This window comes from Nansenia antarctica (genome assembly GCF_963989245.1).
Source record: "Nansenia antarctica genome assembly, chromosome: 9".
Taxonomy (NCBI): Eukaryota; Metazoa; Chordata; class Actinopteri; order Argentiniformes; family Microstomatidae; genus Nansenia; species Nansenia antarctica.
The window spans coordinates 36,865,894-36,889,893 of NC_137679.1; the positions used below are offsets into that span (position 1 = coordinate 36,865,894).

General features: G+C 51.0%; 1 protein-coding gene across 1 annotated transcript in view; it reads right to left on the minus strand.

Annotated features, from left to right (window-relative positions):
* Positions 1-24,000, minus strand: part of chd9 (chromodomain helicase DNA binding protein 9) — a 68,966-nt gene that overhangs the window by 20,853 nt on the left and 24,113 nt on the right. The window contains 16 exon segments of the mRNA XM_080539220.1: positions 287-446; positions 1,812-2,011; positions 4,807-5,003; positions 5,412-5,522; positions 5,735-5,920; positions 8,249-8,419; positions 10,242-10,437; positions 12,729-12,939; positions 15,416-15,671; positions 17,201-17,344; positions 17,629-17,805; positions 19,779-20,022; positions 21,611-21,732; positions 22,256-22,390; positions 22,858-22,944; positions 23,634-23,751. Coding sequence (XP_080395346.1) covers positions 287-446; positions 1,812-2,011; positions 4,807-5,003; positions 5,412-5,522; positions 5,735-5,920; positions 8,249-8,419; positions 10,242-10,437; positions 12,729-12,939; positions 15,416-15,671; positions 17,201-17,344; positions 17,629-17,805; positions 19,779-20,022; positions 21,611-21,732; positions 22,256-22,390; positions 22,858-22,944; positions 23,634-23,751 — 2,715 coding nt within the window.

Sequence of the window (24,000 nt, forward strand, 5' to 3'; positions counted from 1 at the left end):
TTTCCTCCCCCCGTTGAGTGTGTTTGTTTACGCCGCTTGCAGTGATTTATCAAATTTGCACAACGGCAAAACATGCTATTATGATTTCTCGTAGACCAGCTGGAATGCGTTGGCCTTCAGTCGTTGAGATAAACAAACAAACGACATTTGAATAGAGCTAAGTGGCGTGTTTCCGACTTCATTCAGTCTTATGATGAAACGCATCCGCCCGAGTACGCATTCCTCAGGTGAGCAGAGTATTGAATAGTAGGAAAGTTAAGAATGTTATGAAGGATGCAATGCTCACTTGTTGCAGTGGTGTTTGAGGTGCTTCTTGTATCCGTCGTCTTGGAGCATGTGCTCGGGGTTGTGCTTCCTGATCCACTCGGCCTTCTGGATGTCAAATGTGCTGGACTGAACCTTCATCTTCTTCCCCTTCCTGCCCCTGGGCACTGGGGTGGACAACCCTATAGGACAGAAAAAAGGACCAGAGGTTAACAAAAGCCATAGTTCTGGCCCCTGCGAACCAGGGTGGACAACCCTGTAGCACACAAGAGGACCACAGTACTTAACAAAGCCAAAACCCATCTTTTTAAATATTGCCTTTAAATGACTACATCATTTAATTATAATTATATAATGATTGGAGCACCTTGAACTGCAACGTTTGCAGGGAAAGCGCTATACAAATAAAAGTTATTATTATTATTATTATTACATCAAAAGGTGGAGGCTTCACTGCTCCTGATCTGTCAACTGTGTATTTTCTGTAACTGTATGGTAATGTTGTTGTTGTATGTCTGAAGACTCCTGAAGACTGTGGAATGTTTGATGATGTTTTAATTGGGTCTGCTATCCTTGCTAGGTCTCACTAAGTAAAATATGTCATTTCAGGGTTTCAACAAGTCAAATTTTAGACCTATTCGCGACACCATATGATAGCTATTTGTCATCCTCAAGGTGATGAAATTAGGGATTTCGCTGCCATACAGACTGCCAAAATTCAGAAGGATAATTAATATAAAATGAATATTGGTTCCAGCTTGATTAATTTCCGTGTAAATAGATGTGGTCGGACTGATTTCCTTGCAGGGCAAGCTGATCTCATTTTTAAGACCTAGCTCCTCGTTTTTTAGACCTAATAACTGAAACGTGGGGCCTTTTTAGGCCTTATAAATCGGATTGCTGGATTTTAGACTTTAAGGCTTTTTAAGACCAGCGCGGGAACCCTGTCATTTTCACCTCAGTGTTTTTTTCAGTGGAGCACTGTGGAGCCCTGTAGAACCCACTGAGACGGGAACGGAACGTAAACCCACTGAGGTAAAACCTTCAGAACCTTGCAGATAGAAACGTAGTTTATAGAGCTGCCTGGGATCCCTTCGTCCCCGCGACACACTCGTCATACCTGCTCTGACACAGCACATTTCTATCTAAACGAGGCTCTGGGTCAGGAGGGAGAGTTTAACCTACAGTATGAGTCATCATTCAACCGTCTGGTTCTAAGCGGCTGGTGGGCTGTGTTCACGCCCAGTGAAGTGACATCCACTCAGTTACTGTAGTCTAGTCTTTCTCACCGCTATGACTGGACTGTCTTTTTTTAACTGTAATATTTGCGATGGTCATGGTTCAACAGACCACTGTGGTCATGGTCAGTCTAAGCCTCCCCTCCCCTCCACTTCTCTTCCTTCTCCTCTTCCTCCCCCGCTCTCTCTCTCCTCCCCTCTCTCATTCCTTCCCCCCCGTTCTCCTCCTCCCCTCCACTTCTCTTCCTTCTCCTCTTCCTCCCCCTCCCTCATTCCTTCCCCCCCGTTCTCCTTCTCCTCCCCTCCTACCCAGGTGGTTCTGCAGCTCCTTGGTCTGGCCGTCCTCCGTAGGGGCGATCAGGTCCCACATGAAGCTCTTGATCTTGTCGTCCCCGCGGTAGTGGACCAGACAGTAGGCCAGCAGGGCGCGGCAGATGGACTCCACGTCCCGCTCGCTCAGCTGCTTCTTGAAGCGCCCGTGGAGGAGGATGTCCTTCCACCGGCCCCACCTGGTCAACACAACATAAATGGACTGACTTATTATAGCGCCTTATTCCAAAGCGCTTTACAATGGCCTCTCATTCACCCATTCACACACACCAATGACGGCAAGCTACCATGCAAGGCGCCGGCCTACCTCTACCTCCTGTGCCACAGCCGCCCCACAACACAGTGGAGGGTCAACACTGTTACCTCTCAACAACGCAACACAGTGAGGAGTCAACACTGTTACCTCTCAACAACACAGTAGGGAATCAGTCAACACTGTTACCTCTCAACAATACAAGACAGGGTGGAGGGTCAACACTGTTACCTCTCAACAACACAACACAGTGGAGGGTCAACACTGTTACCTCTCAACAACACAATACAGGGTGGGGGGTCAACACGGTTACCTCTCAACAACACAACACAGTGGAGAGTAGGGGTGTAACGGATCACGGATAATCCGTGATCCGTTCGGATCGCCCTCCACGGTTCGGAACGCATGTGTACCGCGGATCAATAGCAAAACCGTTTTTTTTTTTTTTTTTCTTTTTTTTTTCCCTAACACCAGGGGAGCCACCCCTCCTAAATTTCGTTGTTTGGTACCTGTACTGTAGCAATGACAATAAAGACCATTCATTCATTCAAATGTAACCGGTAGAAAAACAATCATGTGCGCTTTATTCTCTCTCTGCATGCGTACTGAGTTGACAACAACATTCATTCACTCATCTCTGTCCCACTTATATCACGTCATATCACCCGCTAAGCAGCCTGGGTGATTGTGTAAACACACAAAAAAAGTACTCTGTTACGTACTCACTCCACGTGAAGCTGGGAATCCACAGCAACAAGTATCATGGCGAGTGCTAGCAACGTTGGCGAACTGGAAAGGCCTCCCTCGTCATTGAAATCACATGTATGGGAGCACTTTGGCTTCCCTGTTACTTATAATAATGATGGAAGGAGGGAGGTCGATAAGAAAGTTACGGTGTGTACCCTCACGTTGCCATGATGGCAAGACGCTACCTGGCTGTGCCGGCTACTTCAGTTCCTAGCGAGAGGGTGTTCTCCACAGCAGGAGACATAGTGACTGCAAATAGGTCTGCCCTCTCCCCAGACAATGTGGACATCCTCATATTTTTGAAAATGAATATGAAGTTATAAGCTTGAGGCTGCTTTGCTTTATTTACTTTTTTTTCTTACCATGTTTAAAGGATTTCACTTTATTATTTAGGTAAAGTTAGGTTTCACTTGGCAACCAGATTGCAGCAGTGATGTTATATATATATATATGTTGTTATATATATGTTGTTATATATAGATGTTATATATATATGTGATATATATATATATCAGTTTTGACATCTTGAATGTTGTTTTTTTGTTTCACACATTAAAAGTGGTGTTTTTACAGAATTCAAGGAAAATGTTGTTTTTATTAAAAAAAACATATGTTTTGTGTTGATCCGAAAAATGATCCGATCCGTGACTCAAAATCCGTGACACGATCCGATCCGTGAGTTAGGTGATCCGTTACACCCCTAGTGGAGAGTCAACACTGTTACCTCTCAACAACACAGCACAGGGAGGGGGGTCAACACTGTTACCCCTCAACAACACAATACAGTGGGGAGTCAACACTGTTACCTCTCAACAATACACGACAGGGTGGGGGGTCAACACTGTTACCTCTCAACAACACAATACAGGGTGGGGGGTCAACACTGTTACCTCTCAACAACACAACACAGTGGGGAGTCAACACTGTTACCTCTCAACAATACACGACAGGGTGGTGGGTCAACACTGTTACTTCTCAACAACACAGCGGAGAGTCAACACTGTTACCTCTCAACAACACAACACAGGGTGGGGGGTCAACACTGTTACCTCTCAACAACAAAAATGGAAAAATGTGATCTCTCTTGCTTGACCATGAGTCAGGAATGAAACCCAGTCTTTTAGGGGCATTACAAATGACGGGGCCCATCCAAACTGATCTGTGCTTTCCTTTAACAACGTTTACAGCACTGTTACAGCAACTACAGTGAATATGCAACCAGGCCAGCATGGTACGGCTCAGCTCGGTTCGGCAGTGAAGTGTGACCAGGGTCATACAGTCGACTGACTGGTGTCGTAGGTTGGTATGGTAAGCAGCAGGATGGAGCGGTACCAGAACAATGCAGTACCAGGACAATGCAGTACCAGAACAGTGCAGTACCAGAACAGTCCAGTGGGGGTAGTGGTGGCCTAGGGGGGTGGTGAGTAGTGACTCACATAGTGAGTTGGATTGGTGATCAGAAGGTCATGAGTTCAAATCCCACCTGGGAACACCACCACTAGGTGTGACCTTGAGTAAGTAAGGCACTTAGCCCTAAATGACTCCAGGGAGACTGTCCTGTAATCTCTAATTCTCGGCTTTGGATAAAAACGTCTTCTGAATGGTCAAAATGTAAATGTACAGTAGCAGTAACAGTGCAGTAAGAGAATAGTGCAGTATGAGAACAGTTCAGTAACAGTAACAGTAACAGTAGCAGAAACAGTAGCAGTAACAGTAACAGTAGCAGTAACGGTAGCAGTAACAGCAGCAGTAGCCGTAGCAGTAACAGTAACAGTAACGGTAGCGGTAACAGTAGCAGTAACAGTAGCAGTAGCAGTAACAGTAACAGTAACAGTAGCAGTAACGGTAGCAGTAACAGTAGCAGTAGCCGTAGCCGTAGCAGTAACAGTAACGGTAGCGGTAACAGTAGCAGTAACAGTAACAGTAACGGTAGCGGTAACAGTAGCAGTAGCGGTAGCAGTAGCAGTAACCCACCCGTAGACCAGCAGGTTCTTCTCCACCCTGAAACACTCGGTGCGTCCGTAGCTGTTGAGGCGATCGTGAGGCCGGCGGAGCTTGGGCTTGTCGTCTGTCTCGCTGTCCCCCTCCGACAGCTCGGCCAGCTCGTCCTTGGTGGCGCTGAAGGGCCGCGTCTGCTTCCTCACACGCGGCGTGTCGATCACCAGGCTGTTCTGTTGGTGTAGGGGGAGGGGGGTTAGAGACCGGTAGAACACCCACAGTTGTAACTGGGATTCTTGGGACAAGAACCCAACACTGTTGAAGTTCAGTTTAAAGTTCAGGTTACGGTGAGGGGTAAGGGTCGGTGAGGGTTAAGGGTAGGTGAGGTTTAAGGGTAGGTATGGGTTAAGGGGAGGTGAGGGTTAAGGGGAGGTGAGGGTTAAGGGTAAAGGTAGGGGTTAAGGGAAGAGTTAAGGGTAAAGGTAGGGGTTAGGGGTAAAGGTAGGGGTTAAAGTTAGGGTCATCCCAAGGATCCCACTTAACCTCTAACCATCTAACCAACATAAGTCATCATGGCCAGGAGGAACAGACTGTGTGTCTATACCCTGTCCCTAGTCCTGTTGACGAGTAGTCCTACTTACTCTGCCGTTCACCGTTTCCATGTCGATCTCCGCCTCCTTCGCCCATTTGTCCCAGAAGTTGGGGTCGTCCAGAGAGATGTCTGTGCGGTTTCCGGACGACACGAAACTAGCCTGAAAAAGAAAAAAAAGTGAACCAACATCCAATCACATCAGAAACCTTGATAATCTCATTTCCGAGTCCCACTCCTGACTGTAATCTACTAAAAGAGCCTGGCGGCCGTTCGGAGAGCTCTGGGAGGCTCTGATAAGGAGGGAGATTAGATAAAGGAGGACGAGGCGGACCCGGCGAGACGGTGGTGGTGGTGGTGGTGGGGGTTGTTTACCTTGGCGAAGGTGGAGCCGCGGCCTTCCGACTCGATGGTGATGGTCTTGGTGCGGCGCTGGAGGATCTGGTCGATGTCCTCCTCGCAGAACTTGGCCCCCTCGTCCTCGTCGTCCATGATGGCCCCGTACGCCCCGCGCCTCAGCAGGTCCTCGATCTCCTTCTTGGACAGCTGCTGCTGGGCCGGCTGGAGGGGGGGGGAGAGAGAGAGGGGGGGGGGGGGGTTAGAGAGAGAGAGAGAGGGTTAGAGGGAGAGAGAGGGGGGAGGGAGAGAGGGGGGTGGGGAGGTTAGAGAGAAAGAGGGAGGGGTTTAGAGAGAGAGAGAGAGGGGGGGGGGTAGAGAGAGAGTGGGGAGGTTAGAGAGAGGGAGAGAAAGAGGGGTTAGAGAGAAAGGGGGGGTGAGAGAAAGAGAGAGAGAGAGTTAATATGTTGAACTAGATCCAAAGTTGGATCTTTACTGGTCGCACATTGAATTGTACACAGCAATCGTACACAGAAATGTACAGTCAGACACACATATACAGGCAGGCAGGCAGACAGACAGGCAGACAGTCCGTGTCTCTCTCTCTCTCTCTCTCTCTCTCTCTCTCTCTCTCTCTCTCTCTCTCTCTCTCTCTCTCTCTCTCTCTCTCTCTCATCTCTCTCTCTCTCTCTCTCTCTCTCTCTCTCTCTCTCTCTCTCTCTCTCTCTCTCTCTCTCTCTCTCTCTCTCTCTCTCTCTCTCTCTCTCTCTCTCTCTCTCTCTCTCTCTCTCTCACACACACACACACACACACACGCGCACACCAATATGATCTAGGAAGAGAGACAGTTAGGTGAACTGTTGCTGAAATTGAATTTTTATTATTAGAATCCTCAATACCAGATAGTGACAGCTAATCTACCTGGGGTCCAACAGGCGGCTGCTGAACCGAACCACACAGACACACACGCACGGACACACGCAGACACACACACACGGACACACACTCACGGACACACACAGACACACAGACACACAGACACACACTCACGGACACACACACACAGACGACACAGACAGACAGACACAGACAGACAGACACACGCACAGACACACACACACGACACACGACACACACAGACACACACGGACACACACACTCACGGACACACACAGACACACACTCACGGACACACACAGACACACACTCACGGACACACACAGACACACGCACACAGACACACACGCACGGACACACACTCACGGACACACACACAGACGACACAGACAGACAGACAGACACAGACAGACAGACAGACACACGCACAGACACACACACACGACACACACAGAGACAGACAGACAGACAGACAGACACACACACACACACAGACACACACACAGCTGCTGCTGCACTGGATCACATGGTCTAACAGACCTATTATAATGTCAGGGGAGGCAGCCCTAGCCCTGGCCCTGTGTGTATTAGTATGCACATATTGACGCCGGCGTGTTCACCGCTCACTCCTCTCACTCCTCTCACTCCGCTCCTCAGATGGAAGATTAACCGCTTCCAGCTCTCCTTATCCTAGTCTGAGAGGACGGCTAAAACCCTCCTACACATCTCAGGGACTGGTGACGGGCCGCCAGTAGAGGGTTCTCTGTCTGTCTGGGTTTGTTTTAGAGAATCGATCAGTTGATCAGTCCCACTGGGCGACTCTGTCTGTACGCAGTGTTGCCAGATTGGACGTATTCCCGCCCAATTGGGCTACTTATGATCCCACTGGGCGGCTTTTAGACTGTGGTTAGGCTGGAAAACAATCCCATCTGGCAACACTGGCTGTACGCAGGGAGGGGACTTCAAAGTGGAATTTTACAAAGAAATCTCCAATATATTTCTTGTCGTGGCTAACGTTGATATGGTCTGAAAATATCCCGACTTTGTGCATCCGAACCTCATAGATACCCTGGTAGCTTTGTGTACAAAACGCATCGCTATGAGCACTGTTCCATGAAGTACTAACTATCCTAACTGTCTAAGCTTGCTGTTAGGATATTTATGAAAATCTGTTGCACAAAATAATATGTTGGTAATCATATCACCTGACAAGGCCGACAAGAAATATGACATCTTTGAGTAAAATCACACCGTAACACTAGAACAATAGTGCTTATTTTAACCCCCGCCTCGGGGGTCAAATGACCATAGTCTTTAGAATGGGAAACTGCTACTTACAAGACCACTAGCCTGATAAATTTGCCTGCCATCTACACAGAAAAACTAGCAAAATAGCTTCATACTAGCTTATCCTGATGGGTGGTTTTGAAAATGTAAGGGTACTGGGTGGTAGAACGCACATATCTAGACAAAGTCATGAAAGGAGGGTCCTGAAATTTAGTGCAAAGATATAAACGATTTTTTACTCACTTGGTCAAATGACCCCAACCATGGCTGTTCTAGTGTTAAAGATGCAGTGCTGTTACAGTGTGGAGGGTGCTACAGTGTGTGGATGGTGCTACGGTGTGTGTGGGTGGATGAGGATGGTGGACTCACCCCCCCCGCCATGCTGTTCTCCCGGCCACTCATGCTCTGCAGCACGGCCTTGTCCAGGCCCAGTTTGAGGCTGGCCCGGTCGAACATCTCCCGCTCGTACGAGTTGCGCGTGATCAGCCGGTACACCTTCACGGCCTTGTTCTGACCAATCCTGTGGCAGCGAGCCTGGGCCTGGGTGGGGGGGGGAGCAGGGATGAGGGGGTTATTCAACATGCCACGGTCCAAAGTCAACACAGCTGGGATTGGTTAGTTCAGTTCCAGGGTTCTCCCCAGTATAAAAAAAAAATAGAAAAAAGAAAAGAAAATGTTTTTAGGGCATTTCTGCTTTATTGACGTAGGATTGCAATTATCAAACCCGACTCGCGTTTCTTCATGTCAAAATGCATCAGGTCAGGGTTGTTATAGTCACGGTTGGGGTAAGAGGAAAGTTTAAGTGTTTAGTGTTTCTGGTGGGGCTGTGGCTAACGTCCACTGGGCCGGTGATAGGGGTGGTGTTAGGGTGGTAGGGGTGGTGTTAGGGTGGTAGGGGTGGTGTTAGGGTGGTGTTAGGGGGTGGTGTTAGGGGTGGTGTTAGGGTGGTGTTAGGGGTGGTGTTAGGGGTGGTGTTAGGGTGGTATTAGGGTGGTAGGGGTGGTGTTAGGGTGGTAGGGGTGGTGGGGTGGTGTTAGGGTGGTAGGGGTGGTGTTAGGGTGGTGTTAGGGTGGTGTTAGGGTAGTGTTTGGGTGGTGTTAGGGTGGTAGGGGTGGTGTTAGGGTGGTGTTGGGGTGGTAGGGGTGGTGTTAGGGTGGTAGGGGTGGTGTTGGGGTGATGTTGGGGTGGTAGGGGTGGTAGGGTGGTGTTAGGGTGGTAGGGGTGGTGTTAGGGTGATGTTGGGGTGGTAGGGTGGTGTTGGGGTGGTGTTAGGGTGGTAGGGGTGGTGTTAGGGTGGTAGGGGTGGTGTTAGGGTGGTAGGGGTGGTGTTAGGGTGGTGTTAGGGTGGTGTTGGGGTGGTGTTAGGGTGGTAGGGGTGGTGTTAGGGTGGTGTTAGGGGGTGGTGTTAGGGGTGGTGTTAGGGTGGTGTTAGGGGTGGTGTTAGGGGTGGTGTTAGGGTGGTATTAGGGTGGTAGGGGTGGTGTTAGGGTGGTAGGGGTGGTGGGGTGGTGTTAGGGTGGTAGGGGTGGTGTTAGGGTGGTGTTAGGGGGTGGTGTTAGGGGTGGTGTTAGGGTGGTAGGGGTGGTGTTAGGGTGGTAGGGGTGGTGTTAGGGTGGTGTTAGGGGGTGGTGTTAGGGGTGGTGTTAGGGTGGTGTTAGGGGTGGTGTTAGGGTGGTATTAGGGTGGTAGGGGTGGTGTTAGGGTGGTAGGGGTGGTGGGGTGGTGTTAGGGTGGTAGGGGTGGTGTTAGGGTGGTGTTAGGGTGGTGTTTGGGTGGTGTTAGGGTGGTAGGGGTGGTGTTAGGGTGGTGTTGGGGTGGTAGGGGTGGTGTTAGGGTGGTAGGGGTGGTGTTGGGGTGATGTTGGGGTGGTAGGGGTGGTAGGGTGGTGTTAGGGTGGTAGGGGTGGTGTTAGGGTGATGTTGGGGTGGTAGGGTGGTGTTGGGGTGGTAGGGTGGTGTTGGGGTGGTGTTAGGGTGGTAGGGGTGGTGTTAGGGTGATGTTGGGGTGGTAGGGGTGGTGTTAGGGTGGTGTTAGGGGTGGTGTTAGGATGGTAGGGGTGGTGTTAGGGTGGTGTGGTGGTGTTTGGGTGGTGTTAGGGGTGGTGTTAGGGGTGGTGTTAGGGGTGGTGTTAGGGTGGTGTTAGGGTGTTAGGGTGGTGTTAGGGTGGTAGAGGTGGTGTTAGGATGGTAGGGGTGGTGTTAGGGTGGTATGGGTGGTGTTAGGATGGTAGGGGTGGTGTTAGGGTGGTGTTGGTGAGCATTAGCCAGATGTCTAACCTGCAGGTCGTTCTGTGGGTCAAAGATGATGCAGGTGTATCCCCCCCCTCTCCTCCCCTCCCCCACCTCCCCTCCCCCTCTCTTACCTGCAGGTCGTTCTGGGGGTTCCAGTCAGAGTCGAAGATGATGCAGGTGTCTGCGGCCGTCAGGTTGATGCCCAGGCCTCCGGCGCGGGTACACAGCAGGAACACGAAGCGGTCGGAGTCAGGCTTGCTGAAGCGGTCGATGGCCGCCTGCCGCAGGTTGCCTCGCACTCTGCCGTCGATGCGCTCGTAGAGGTACCTGCGACACGCACACGCACACACACGCAGGACATGAGAGACGTTCTCATAAGGCTACACTGAAATACAGGACACCATACCTTTCACAGTGTGCCAAACTAGTCACTTTCAAGTGTATTATAGTGACATTTCACACACGCATTAAAGTACAATTAAAATGTTAAAAAGGTACGGATATATGGAACATTTCAACCTCCGGGGGAGCTCTTGAGCTAGGCGGGTCCACTGAATACACACCCACGAGCAAAAGCTTGTCTTGCAAAAAGTTTGTTAGCCTACATGCTAACGACTGAGGGGTCCAATGAGATGAGAGATCGATTAACATTATATCACGAACCATAGAGTCAACACTCCACACACACTCCATAATGTAAGTTTAAATATTAAATCATGAGAAGTGGCCTGGCGTCAAACTGACCAGCCTAAGTGGTGGGGCTTCCCTGGGACCCATCTAATTCATCATCACGAATCATCACTTGACACCGTCTAAAATCAATTCTCCATTTCTATCTTGTCATCCTTCTCCCTTCACCCTCCCTCCCTCTCTCCTCCTCCTCTCCCCCTCCCTCTCCCTCTCTCCTCCTCTCTCCTCCCTCTCTTCTCCTCCAGCCCTCTCTCCCTCCCCCCCTCTCTCTCTCTGGCGGAGCACTAGGTGGTGGTTAAGCTCCCAGATGACAGACAAGCTGTTTCCCCAGGAGCAGTGGCCTCGCCCCTGCCTTACCCCCTTTCCCCACCCCTCCTCCTTAACCCTCCCACAACACCTCACCCCAGACCCGCCCCCCCTCCACACAGTGACCCACTTCCCGCCCGCCGCGGACCTCTCTCTGGCTGACGTGGGGGAGCCCCCCGGGTGGGGGGGGGGGTGACCCGCCGGTGAACTCCCAGGCTAAGCCTCGCGCCGCCGCTGAGCGCTGGCTGTTCCTCAGTCTTGCTAATGTTTACACTGGTTTGGAGGTTTGTTCTTGGTGCCAAAAAAGAGCAGGAGAGGGAGAAATTCAACACAGGGCAGGGGAGTGTGAGAGACAGGAAGAGAGGTGAGAGGGGGGGAGGAGAGGGAAAGGAGATGGAAGAGAAAAGCAGGGGAGTAGGGGGGGAGAGAGAGAGGAGAAGAAAGAGAGGAGGAGAGAGGAGAGGGAAAGGGGACGGGATTAGAAAAGCAGGGGAGGGCAGAAGAGAGAGAGAGGAGAAGAACGAGAGGAGATAAGAGGAGAGGAAGGAAGAAAACAGAAGAGGGGAGGGGGAGAGAGGCAAGAGAGGAGAGGAAAGAGGGGCAGAGATGACAGTAGAGGAGAGGAGGAAGAAGAGAAGAGAAGAGAAGAGAAGAGAAGAGAGGGGAAAGGGAGCAGGGCAGAGGACAGGAGAGGAAGCCGAGAGCCGGGGATAATATGCTTCTCATTTAGCGTGCGAGCAGGAAGCTCATTCAGCCGGGGAGATTAAGACCTTGAACTAGAGAGGCTCCTTGGTACGGCCTCTCCCTCTGCCTCCGCCACAGAGTCTTCATTATCTCACACCGCTGGGCCGCACCAGAGTGGCATGGTGGGGGTTTCAATGGCTCTGTCTCTCTGTGGACACTGATGCTAATAGATTTAGTATTTCCCTTCAGTCAGGGCAAATGTAATCTAAGGACTGGGAGTGATTCAGCGTTTGCCGCTCGCACTGCAGTCGGTTACAGTAGCCGAGGACGAGCCACAAATACGTGCCGTTTTTGACAACGTGGCTGCAGAGAGGAAATTATGCAATAACCGCTCTCGCAGGCGTAATTCCTTTTTGACACATTTTGTAGCCCGTGGCGGAAACTGCAGGGGGTATTTAACCTTCCAAAGGCCAAGATTTACATCTCCTCAGAGACGCATTGGCCTTGTATCGATCCTGTGTTTTCACATCCAAGGGTGGGCAATTGCGATATAATTCTTAAAAAATAATAATAACCCTCTTTCTTTTTTCCCCTCCTTTCCTTTCTTGTTCTGTATTGTCATTTGTATGTGTTGTTAAAAGCAATAAAAAATCTTGATCACAAAAAAAAACACTTTTTTTTCTTCCTTTGAGCATTAACCATTGAGACCAAGGAACATTAGAAAACGCAAAATCAGGAAACAAAATAAAAAATGTCAACAAAGTGGTCCTCGATCAAAATGCTTCAAATCGCCCGAGCGGCCCCAGAACAGCCAACCGTAACATACTCTGTAGATTCTTCCAGCGAGTGAGGTGCACCAAAACTAAAAGCCTATTCTCCCAATAATATAAACCATTTATATCCCAAGAATATAAAAGCTCATGGGGGGTTATATCTACCTCCTCTGGATGAGGTAGTCTTCCAGGATGTCGAGGCAGCGCACCATCTGGGAGAAGATGAGGACCTTGTGACCCCCGGCCTTCATCTTGGGCAGCAGCTTGTCTATCAGGACCAGTTTTCCAGCAGACTGCACCATAGCCTGCAGGTGGAAGTCGAAGGCGGCGGGGCTGTACACCTCCCGGAAGTCCTCCAGGATCTTCTCCTCTGCCCCTGAGAGAGTGAGGGGGGGGAACAGTTAGTCCAGGAGATAAGCACCCCCCCAAAAAAGACCATATTGTTTTCACTTTTTTCCCCCGTGTGGGGCAGCCCCACTTGTATTTTTCTTTTTATTGATAGAGACAGTATAGATTATGACAGGACGGATGGGTGAAAGAGAGAGAAGGGATGACAAGCAGGATATGTCCGCAGCCAGAATCGAACCAGGAACCCTGCGGTTACATGGTCGAAGCTTAACCCGTTACGCCACCTAAGCGGCCCATTGTTTTCACTTTCAGTTTTTGCATGGGTGGAACCAAGAAGAAGTCGTTTTGCACACACATCTGTGGTGCTCCGAGCAACATGCTCCAAAGCGACTGAGTCCCATGACCCATCCTGTAGCTTGACCCTCAGAGATGGCGCGCTGCATCTACTCACTGTGGTCAAAAGGTATCACATTTCGCTAACCTCAAAGACGACCTAGTTCAAAGACAATGGTAGGAAAGGTCTAGCGTTATCCATATATCATATATAAACGTCCTTGTCAAGGCTTCCCGAGCGTACGCTGCACTCTGCACCCCTGCCACGTAAACGTTGTGACATGACGAGCAGACTGCTAATGCCTCGGAAGCCCTGACGTTTCCACTGAACAGGCCAGCAGCACAGGAGATGAGCCTTGACCTCTCGTAACCCACACTGACGCTGACAGACAGTCAGAGAGACAAACAGTAGGAGACACAGGCAGGCAGGCAGACAGGCAGACAGGCAGAGGCCACACAGAAGCTGCCCTCACGAAGCCTAGGTGAAAGGTCGACTGGCCTAGCGTACGAGGCTTGTAAAATGAGATTAACCCCCTGAGGCACCAACACACCAGACTCTGTGATGGTCCATTATTGGTCCAACTCTTCGCATGGCTGACTAGACCCTTCCTGTCTACTAGAAGATTTATTTTAGTATACATTAGTAGTCATTGTTTGAGACATGTTCCCACAGCTTCGCTCGCCCCAGGTTCAGAGATACTTTTCCACATAAATGTAAAGCAGCATGAAAGCCAGTGAGCTAAAGTCTTTTTTTTTCTCCAAGTATGCAGTAGTATGTCAGATGTTCCAGAGCCTCAAGGCTTGCCTTCGTTCTGGGCGAGACTGAGGAGAGGGGGGGGGGGGGAGAGAGAAAGAGAGAGAGAGAGAGACAGAGACAGAAAGCATGAAAGAGAGAGACAGAAAGCACCACAGAGAGCAAGAGAGAGAGCAAGAGAGAGAGAAACAGAGAAAGCAGGAGAGAGAGAGAGAGAGAGAGAGAGAGAGAGAGAGAGAGAGAGAGAGAGAAAGAGAGAGTGAGAGAGAGTGAGAGAACAGCACTGACTCAGCACGGTTCATGGTTGCCTGCAGGCTGTTAAGTGGTCGTGTACTCTCTCTCCGCTATGTGTCGGAATCCACTTAGTCACATTCAAGTCAGCCCTTCCTTCCCACAAACGCGTCACACGCTGTCCTTCCCCATGCAGGGGGAATGTGAGGAACACGAGTGTTCCATTAGTACGGCCGTTAGCCAAAGCCTCTTTCAAAGGAAGCGCGGACGACAGAGGGGACGACCACAATGGCCAAACCTCTCGGGGCGCCTTTCTTGTTACAAATAGGGAGATCAAACTCTGCTCTCTCTCTCGCAAAAAACAACAACAACTGTAGAATAAATCATAGGGAGAGTTCTTTATTATCTGCATCTCCTCAATAAAGAACATCTCTGAGGTTAGAGGGGTCTGTATCTTTGATGAGGTAGGGGTTAGAGGTCAACTCAGTACCTTTGATGAGGTAGGGGTTAGAGGTCAGTACCTTTGATGAGGTAGAGGTTAGAGGTTAGAGGTCAGTACCTTATATGAGGTAGGGGCTAGAGGTCAGTACCTTTGATGAGGAAAATTGTAGGTGAAAGAGACTATGTGATCCTAAATAAACTATATGAAAAAACTGTCCTGGACAAGGCTAATAAGATCATCGCAGACCCCCAACATCCGCTCTCCACAGAATACGAAGTTCTCCCTCTAGGTAGAAGGCTTCGCATGCCAAGATGTAATTATAAGCTGTTAAAACTATCATTTGTCCCATTCTCCATTAAACTAATCAATTCGCTCAAGCAGAAACGATGATTAGGACATGATCACCAGCACCTGCACTTTATCTTAGACACCACTTGAAGGGCCATGTGCAATATTCGAAAACACCACTTGAAGGGTTATGTGCAATATATATTTATACCAAATGATGCCATGTCCAGGTGGAAACTGCTGCCAATGTCACTCAATGTTTGTTGCTGTCCTGTTGTTTACTTTGCCTACTGTATGTTGTATGTATCGTCTCTGTTGCACTTGAAGCATGAAAGTACCATGCCCAAGACAAGTTTCCCCTCGGGGACAATAAAGTATAATCAATCAATCAATCAATCAATGAGGTAGGGGCTAGAGGTCAGTACCTTTGATGAGGTAGAGGTTAGAGGTCAGTACCTTTGATGAGGTAGGGGTGGTTGCAGCACTTCCTCAGCTCCATCATGGTGTTGACCAGGTTGGGGACGTTGGCCGTGCCCACGCCCTTGGACAGGAAGGAGAAGTTCTTCTCCAAGATGGCGCGGTAGTACTTCTTCTGGATGTTGGTCAGCTCCACCTCGATGATGGTCTCCTCCTTGGGCGCCAGCTTCTTCTCCACGTCTTCCTTCAGGCGCCGCAGCATCATGGGTTTCAGGATGGCCTGCAGCTTCTGGACCTGAGAAACCCCACACATTTCACACGTTTTAGTCTTTCTTTTTCTTTTTAAAGTTATTTTAGGGGGGCAGTCCGATTCATGTTTTGCTTTTTATTGGACAGATATAGTGAAGACAGACAGGAAAGTAAGGGAGAGAGGGCATGTCAGCAGGGCACGGGCCGGATTCGAACCCATGCCGACATGGGCATATGTGTGCACTGTAGACCGTGGTGCTAGACCACTGGACCACACCAGGCCACACGCTTTAGTCATTTTAGCAGACGCTCTTATACAGTGAGACAATAAATAAGTAGTATATTCGCCGAAAGTGAAACAACTAATACATCACAGTCATCGCAAGTAAGGCTTTCTAAAATAAATTACTGCTAGGACTAGGAGGATCGGCAGTGCTAGAGAAAGGTTGCAAACAATCGATTTTTTGGTTGTTGTTGGGATGCACTGAAATGCATGTTTATAATGCATGTTATGTATGTATTGTATATCTGGACGTGTAGTAATGCAGATGACTGCAGTCATTAAAAATCCTAATTCTCCAACAGTGAAGGTTGGCTGGGATAGAATATCACTGCATAGAACGACGATGTAGCATAATGACATTAGCATAATGCTACAAGGACTGTGACTTAGTATATCATTATCAACCATATGGGGAGCTCTTCAACCTCTCATGTCAGCTGTGTGTGTGTGTGTGTGTGTGTGTGTGTGTGTGTGTGTGTGTGTGTGTGTGTGAGTATGTGTGTGTGTGTGTGTGTGAGTATGTGTGTGTGAGTATGTGCGTGTGTGATTATGTGCGTGTGTGAGTATGTGCGTGTGTGTGTGTGTGTGTGTGAGTATGTGTGTGTGTGCGCATGCGTGTGTGTGGGAGCCAGTGTGGTATCCAGCCAAATGTCAGAATGACCTAGTTAGAAAAGACCCTCTACCACCTGTACCAACAGGACCTTGACCTCCACAGTGTTCCAACACCAGTTGGGGAAACAAATCCACCCCACTTGATACCACCAGACAACTAATACGCTACTAGACCATCTCAGTAAGGATTGGTAATGGACAATGACACACACACACACACACACACACACACAAAGACAGACACCCTCTAAACCAGAGACTCAAAAGACTAGCCATGTCGATAGATATGCATCTCTCACACACACACACACACACACACACACACACACACACACACACACACGAGACACACACACAGCCTCACCTGTTCCTCAGTCTTGAGGTCTCCAAATGCCATGTAGATAGATATGCATCACACACACAGAAACACACACACACACACACACACACACACACACACACACACACACACACACACAGACAGACAGACACACACACACACACAGCCTCACCTGTTCCTCAGTCTTGAGGTCTCCAAATGCCATGTAGATAGATATGCATCACACACACACAGAAACACACACAGAAACACACACAGACAGACAGACACACACACACACACACACACACACACAGACACACACACACACAGACACAGACACACACACAGATGGCCTCACCTGTTCCTCAGTCTTGAGGTCTCCAAACTCCTGCATGAAGGTGTTCTCCGAGGGGAAGCGGAGGGGCTCCAGGAAGTGCAGCAGGCTGAAGAGCTCCTCCACAGTGTTCTGGAGGGGCGTACCTGTCAGCAGCACCTTGTGTTCCTGGGGGGGACGGGGGACAGAGGGGTCACACACACAACAAGAACCTTGACCTCGCTCTCGTCTGTCTGTCTCTGTGTCTCTCTCTCTCTCTCTCTCTCTCTCTGTGTCTGTCTCTCTCTCTCTCTCTCTCTCTCTCTATGTCTCCCTCCCTCCCTCCCTCTCCCTCTCCCTCCCTCTCCCTCTCCCTCTCCCTCTCCCTCCCTCCCTCCCTCCCTCCCTCCCTCTCCCTCTCCCTCCCTCCCTCCCTCCCTCCCAAAAACACAGCTGTTTCTTTCCCCCCGTACCAGGTTCATGAGCTTGAAGCCCTCCAGCAGCTTGCAGTTCTTGTTCTTGAGGCGGTGGGCCTCGTCGATGATGCAGCAGCGCCACTCGATGGCGTTGAGCTCGGGGCAGCCGCCCAGGATCATCTCGAAGGTGGTGATGAGCGCGTGGAACTTGTAGGCCCCTCGCACCACACGGCCCTGAGGGGGGGAGGGGGGAGGAGGACAGACAGGCAGGACGGGTCCTGTCAACATCTTCTCAATGTCATCAACACACACACACACACACACCCACACAGGCATGATGGGACAGACCGTCCCCACTCCCACGGTTTAGCCAGATAATAAAGCGTTACGTTAGAAAATGTAGCTAACGTGGTGAGAAAAGACAGGACACCTTCTGTATTCAGTCTCCTCAGTGGGACGTCCACAGTGTGTGTGTGTGTGTGTGTGTGTGTGTGTGTGTGTGTGTGTGTGTGAGTGAGTGAGTGAGTGAGAGAGAGAGAGAGAGAGAAAGAGTGAGTGCGTGCGTGTGTGCGTGCGTGCGTGCCTGGGTATGTGTGAGAGTGTGTGTGTGTGTGTGTGTGTGTGTGTCTATTCCCTGTGTTCCAGGGTTGGAGGAGAGGGGGGGGGCTGCTGATCTGTCATGGCGTTCCCTGGGGGAGGGGGGGCGAGGGTGTGTGGCGGTGACATCACAGCGAGTCACAGAGACAGACAGCTCTGCCGTAGCGCCTCTCATCCCTCCTGGTTCCTGCATGCTAACAGCTGCTAACCGCTGTCTCGCTACATCACACAGTCGCTGTGACCGTCGACGGCAGAGCAGAAGCTCGTGCTGCCCGGGGGCTGTTCCCTGACATGTGCCACCCTTCAAACCCCCTTCTTTCTCCCGTGTGTGTGTGTGTGTGTGTGTGTGTGTGTGTGAGTGAGTCTTTGTGTGTGTGTGAGACTTGGGAGTGCATCGTTCTCTCACGAGGCGAGCTGTAACATGACAGTCACGCTACTCGGCACGACTCTAATCTGGCCGCCAGGCAAGCAGCTCCTCCTACGGAGCCTACAGAAACCTCATTGTGTGACGACACGCACACGCACACACACACACACAGGCATGCGCACAGAGACACACACACACACACACACACTCACACACACACACACACACACACAGACACACATACACACGAGACACACACACACACACACACACACACGAGACACACACACACACACACACAGAGACACACATACACACACAGGCGTGCGCACAGAGACACACACACACACACACACACGAGAGACACACACACACACACACACAGAGACACAGAGACACACACACACACACGACACACACACACACACGCACACACACACACACACACAATGACACACAGACACAGACACACACACACACACACACACACACACACACACTATGGCGCTTTCCATTACACCCCTCCCCCTCCCCCCTCCACCCCCCAGACCTTTCTCTGATACACAATAGAAAAACACTGTCATTACCTTAATGGATCAGGGCTCCAAATGAGAAAGAGCCAGATAAGTGCAGTGGGTTAGCCCCTGTTAGCCTGCCTCCATTGTGTGTGAGGTAGCAGGGACAACTGATGTGGGGTGCCAGATGCAGGCTAGCAGGGCTGGTAGCAGGCCTGGCACGCTGCCTCTCCTCTGTCTCCTCAGAAAGGAGACACCACCGGCCCTCTGACGGACACTCCCCACAGACAGACGGGTGTCTGGTTTCTTTTCCATTGTGTTAGTCACCGTCAACGGCTGCTACGTCAGGGCGATCGGGAAGTGTGTGTGTGTGTGAGTGTGTGTGTGTGGGTGTGTGTGTTTGAGAGAGAGAGAGAGAGAGAGAGAGAGAGAGAGAGAGAGAGAGAGAGAGAGAGACAGTTTGTGTGTGTGTGTGTGTGTGTGCCCATCAACGCTGCGGCTAAGTCAGGGCAATCGGGAAGTGTGTGAGTGTGTGTGTGTGTGTGTGTGTGTGTGTGTGTGTGTGTTAGTCCCATCAACACTGCGGCTAAGTCAGGGTGATCGGGTAGTGTGTGAGTGTGTGTGTGTTACTCCAATCAACGCTGTGGCTAACGTTGGCGAAAATCACAAAGTGTGTGTGTGTGTTAGACCCCCTCTCCCCCCTGCCCCCCCCCCCCCTGTCTCCGTACCTGCGCGTCCCTGCCGTACATCTCGTACTGCTGCAGCATCTGCCGGCTGATCAGGCTGCCGTGGTAGACGATGACGTTGTGCTGCGTCCAGGTGCGGAACTCCCGCTCCCAGTTGGCGATGGTGGACAGGGGGGCGATGATCAGGAAGGGCCCCCGCACGCCCACGCGGAGCATCTCCTCCAGGAATGTGATGGACTGGATGGTCTTGCCCAGGCCCATCTCGTCAGCTAGGATACAGTTACGTCTGGGAGGGGAAAGAGGGGAGGGAGGGAGGGAGAGGGAAGGAGGAAGGGAGGGAGGGAGAGGGAGGGAGGAAGAGTGAGGGAGGGAGGGAGGGAGAGAGGGAGGGAGGGAGGGAGGGAGAGAGGGAGGGAGGGAGGGAGGGAGAGGGTGAGGGAGGGAGGGAGAGAGCGGAGGGAGGGAGGGAGGGAGAGGGTGAGGGAGGGAGGGAGAGAGGGAGAGAGGGAGAGAGCGGAGGGAGGAATAAACGATGAGTGACCAGACTGAGTCATGGCTGCTGTGTGTACAGGCAGCACATCCACTGTGTCCAGTGGGTGGGGGTGTTACGGCTCGATTGAGAGTTTCAATGGTTTCAGACTGTAGCCTGTGGGGGGGGGTTCCTCTGACGCCCTATGGCTCAGCTCTGCCGTTCAGCACCGATTAAGAGCACAGTCTGTCTGTGGGGGAACACTCTGTCGTCTTAAACAACAACAACAACAACAACAGCAGCAGCAGCAGCAGCACGGTCACAGACTAGCCTCAGGAGCTAGCAGCAGGGGAGGAGGAGGTTGGTATGGGGGTGTATACCTCGCAAACGCACGCACAGACACACACACACACACCCACAGCTACAGCCAAGCTTCACACACGTGCGTGCGTGTGCGCGCACACACACACACACACACACACACACACACACACACACACACAGCTACAGTCAAGCTTGAAACACATGCGTGCACACACACACACAGCTAAAGCCAAGCTTCAAACACATGCGTGCACACACACACGCACACACAGCTACAGCCAAGCTTCACACAGATGCGCGCACACAAACGCACACGAGCAACACACACACACGCGCGCACACGCACTGTGTGTACTTCTTTTAGCCTCAAAGGCGCTACTAGGCTAATATGTTAGCTCAGGCAAATCAGTGCAGGTTGTGAGCAGACAACAGGAAGCGGCAGTGAGCCGTGATGTATAATTGATGGTGGACATTCCCTCTGTGGCGCGTGACATCTCTGTAAACCAGAGGGCTGTGTGTGTGTGTGTGTGTGTGTGTGTGTGTGTGTGTGTACGCATGTGTGTGAAGCTTGGCTGTAGCTGTGTGTGTGTGTGTGTGTGTGTGTGTGTGTGTGTGGTGTTTCTGCTGTTAGCCAGCCATCTACAACAGCTGCACACAAACACGGCCTTCCAGCGGAAAAAACACACGTAGAACACATCATATTCTCCCGGGGTTGGGCATACTAAACCACCGTACTGTGTGTGTGTGTGTGTGTGCGTGTGTGTGTGTGAGTGAGTGAGTGTGTGGTGGAACAAGTAGAAAAGCTGTCTTGCTGGCAGGCGGGCCCGTCTCTGGTGCTCTGGTGGTGTGTGTGGGCACAGACATGCTGTCAGCGCATCGCCGCACTGGTGCTTCTACTTAGCAATCTGTGTGTGTGTGTGTGTGTGTGTGTGTGTGTGTGTGTGTGTGTGTGTGTGTGTGTGTGTGTGTGTGTGTGTGTGCTTGTGTGTGTCAGAGTCTGCTTATGTGTATGTGTGTGTGTGTGTGTGTGTGTGTGTGTGTGTGTGTGTGTGTGTGTGTGCCCCTGGGTGGTCCTGCTGACCTGTTGTACCAGTTGAAGAGGAGCCAGTTGACCCCCTCCAGCTGGTAGTCCCTGAGGCCGTTCCCGTTCCTGTACTGCCTTGACTGGTCCCTCTTCTTCCACTGACTGGCCGGGGGGCGCTCCTGTGTGGGTGACAGAGAAGGAGGGGGGGGGGAGGGAGGGGGAGACAGAGAGAGGGGGCGGGAGGGAGGGAGGGGGAGAGAGAGAGAGAGAGAGAGGGGGTAGAGAGTGAGTCAGACGATTACAGTGGAGGAATAAATAAAAGGAGGGAGAGAGGAAAAAGAAGAGCTGGAGTTGAGAAGCGCTGGGGAGTAGGAGGGAGGAGGGGAGATGGGAGAGCGGGGGTAGGAGGGAAGAGGGCGGGGGGGAGGGAGGAGGGGAGAGTCAGGGGAGGAGGGAGGAGGGGAGAAGGGAGGAGGGGAGAGCGGGGGTAGGAGGGAGGAGGGGAGAGCGGGGGTAGGAGGGAAGAGGGCGGGGGGGAGGGAGGAGGGGAGAGTCGGGGGAGGAGGGAGGAGGGGAGAGGGGGGGAGGAGGGAGGAGGGGAGAGCGGGGGTAGGAGGGAGGAGGGGAGAGCGGGGGTAGGAGGGAGGAGGGGAGAGTCGGGGGAGGAGGGGAGAGGAGGGTAGGAGGGAGGAGGGGCCTTACGGTTCTCCGTGAGTCTGGTCGTACTGCCTGCAGCTGCTCAAACTCCTCGATCTTACTCTGGTCCACGTCTCCCTTCAGCTCCCAGGTGCTGTCCTCGTAGGGCAGAGAGCACCACTTCACCAGGTAGTACACCACCTGCGGGGGACAGTACACAATATGGACATAATACCCACACACACGCACGCACGCACGCACACTCTACTTCCCTAGGTAGTACACAGCCGGCTTAACACACACACACGTAACCAAACATGCAAGCCACCTGCAAGAGATAGAATACCATTTTTCAAGACTTTCTCGCCATTTTACTTGCCACACACACACATACACACGCATGCACACACACACACGTGTACGCACGCACACAAGCACATGCATACACTTCTCCTATTTTCTTCCCCCCTAGAGGCTATTCTTTTGTTCTTTATATCAGTGTTGTTCTTGTTCTTTTTCTTTTCTCTCGCGCTCTCTCTCTCTCACACACACACACACACACACACACACACCCAGGCACACACACACACAAAAGAAGCGGTAATCATCTCTCCATATGAGAGTGTTTGTATGAAAGGCGTTGTGAATGAAAGAGCCCCTCCCCTTACCTCTCCTGTGTCCTTGTCCTCACAATAGGACACCTCCAGCACCCTGTCCACCTCCACATAATCAGGGTTAAAGGGGTCCTCCTCCATCTGAGGGTGGAGAGGGAACAAAACATCAGCCACAAGCTCCCCTCACATCCACCATCTGGAACCCGGGGCCCAGCCATGCCTGTGCATTCAATCCCCATCATTAGAGGAATACACATGTTTCGCATTAGTCTACCATAAATTTAAAAAAACAGTCCCAAATTATTATTATTATTATTTTATTCTTTAGATAAAATTAATATATTATATTAATATATAATAGTACATTAGAAAAAATATATAATAAAAAAAAAATAATTCTGAGTGGGGCAGTCCCACTCATATTTTTCATTTTATTGGACAGATATAGTGAAGACAGACAGGAAAGTAAGGAGAAGAAGGGAGAGAGGGCACGTCAGCAGGGCATGGGCTGGATTTGAACCCATGTCGACATGAGCATATGTGTGCACTGTAGCCCGCGGTGCTAGACCACTGGACCACCCCAGGCCACCCGAATGGTTATTATTCTGTGCGTACATATAAGTCTCATACATATCAGAATGACAAGCTTATTATTTATTTCCTGGAAAAGTGAGATTGACGAGGTTTTGCGATCGTATCGATAGTGGACTGAGAGGAAATACACTCAGAAATATTTTTTCTGAGAAAAGTAACTCCTTTAAACAGCACGCTGTGGAACCAAGACGCGTGTCTGCGCGTACACACACAACATACACACGCACACGCCTTACATCTGCGAAGAAGTGCGCCCTCTGTGCCTGTTTAATCTTGAAGCGTTTGATCTTCTGTGGAATCCTCTTGTCCTTCTCCAGCTGCTGCTCCGTAGCCCACTCACAGTGGAGATAGGAGCTGAGAGGGGCGACACACACCGTCAGCACCGGCTTAACACACACACACACACACACACACACACACACACACACACAGACACAGACACACGCACACACACACACACGCACACACACACACACACACACACACACACACACACACACAGACGTGTACACACAAGCAGCCACCCACCGACACACACACACACACACACACACAGACACAGACACACGCACACACACACACACACACACACACACACAGACG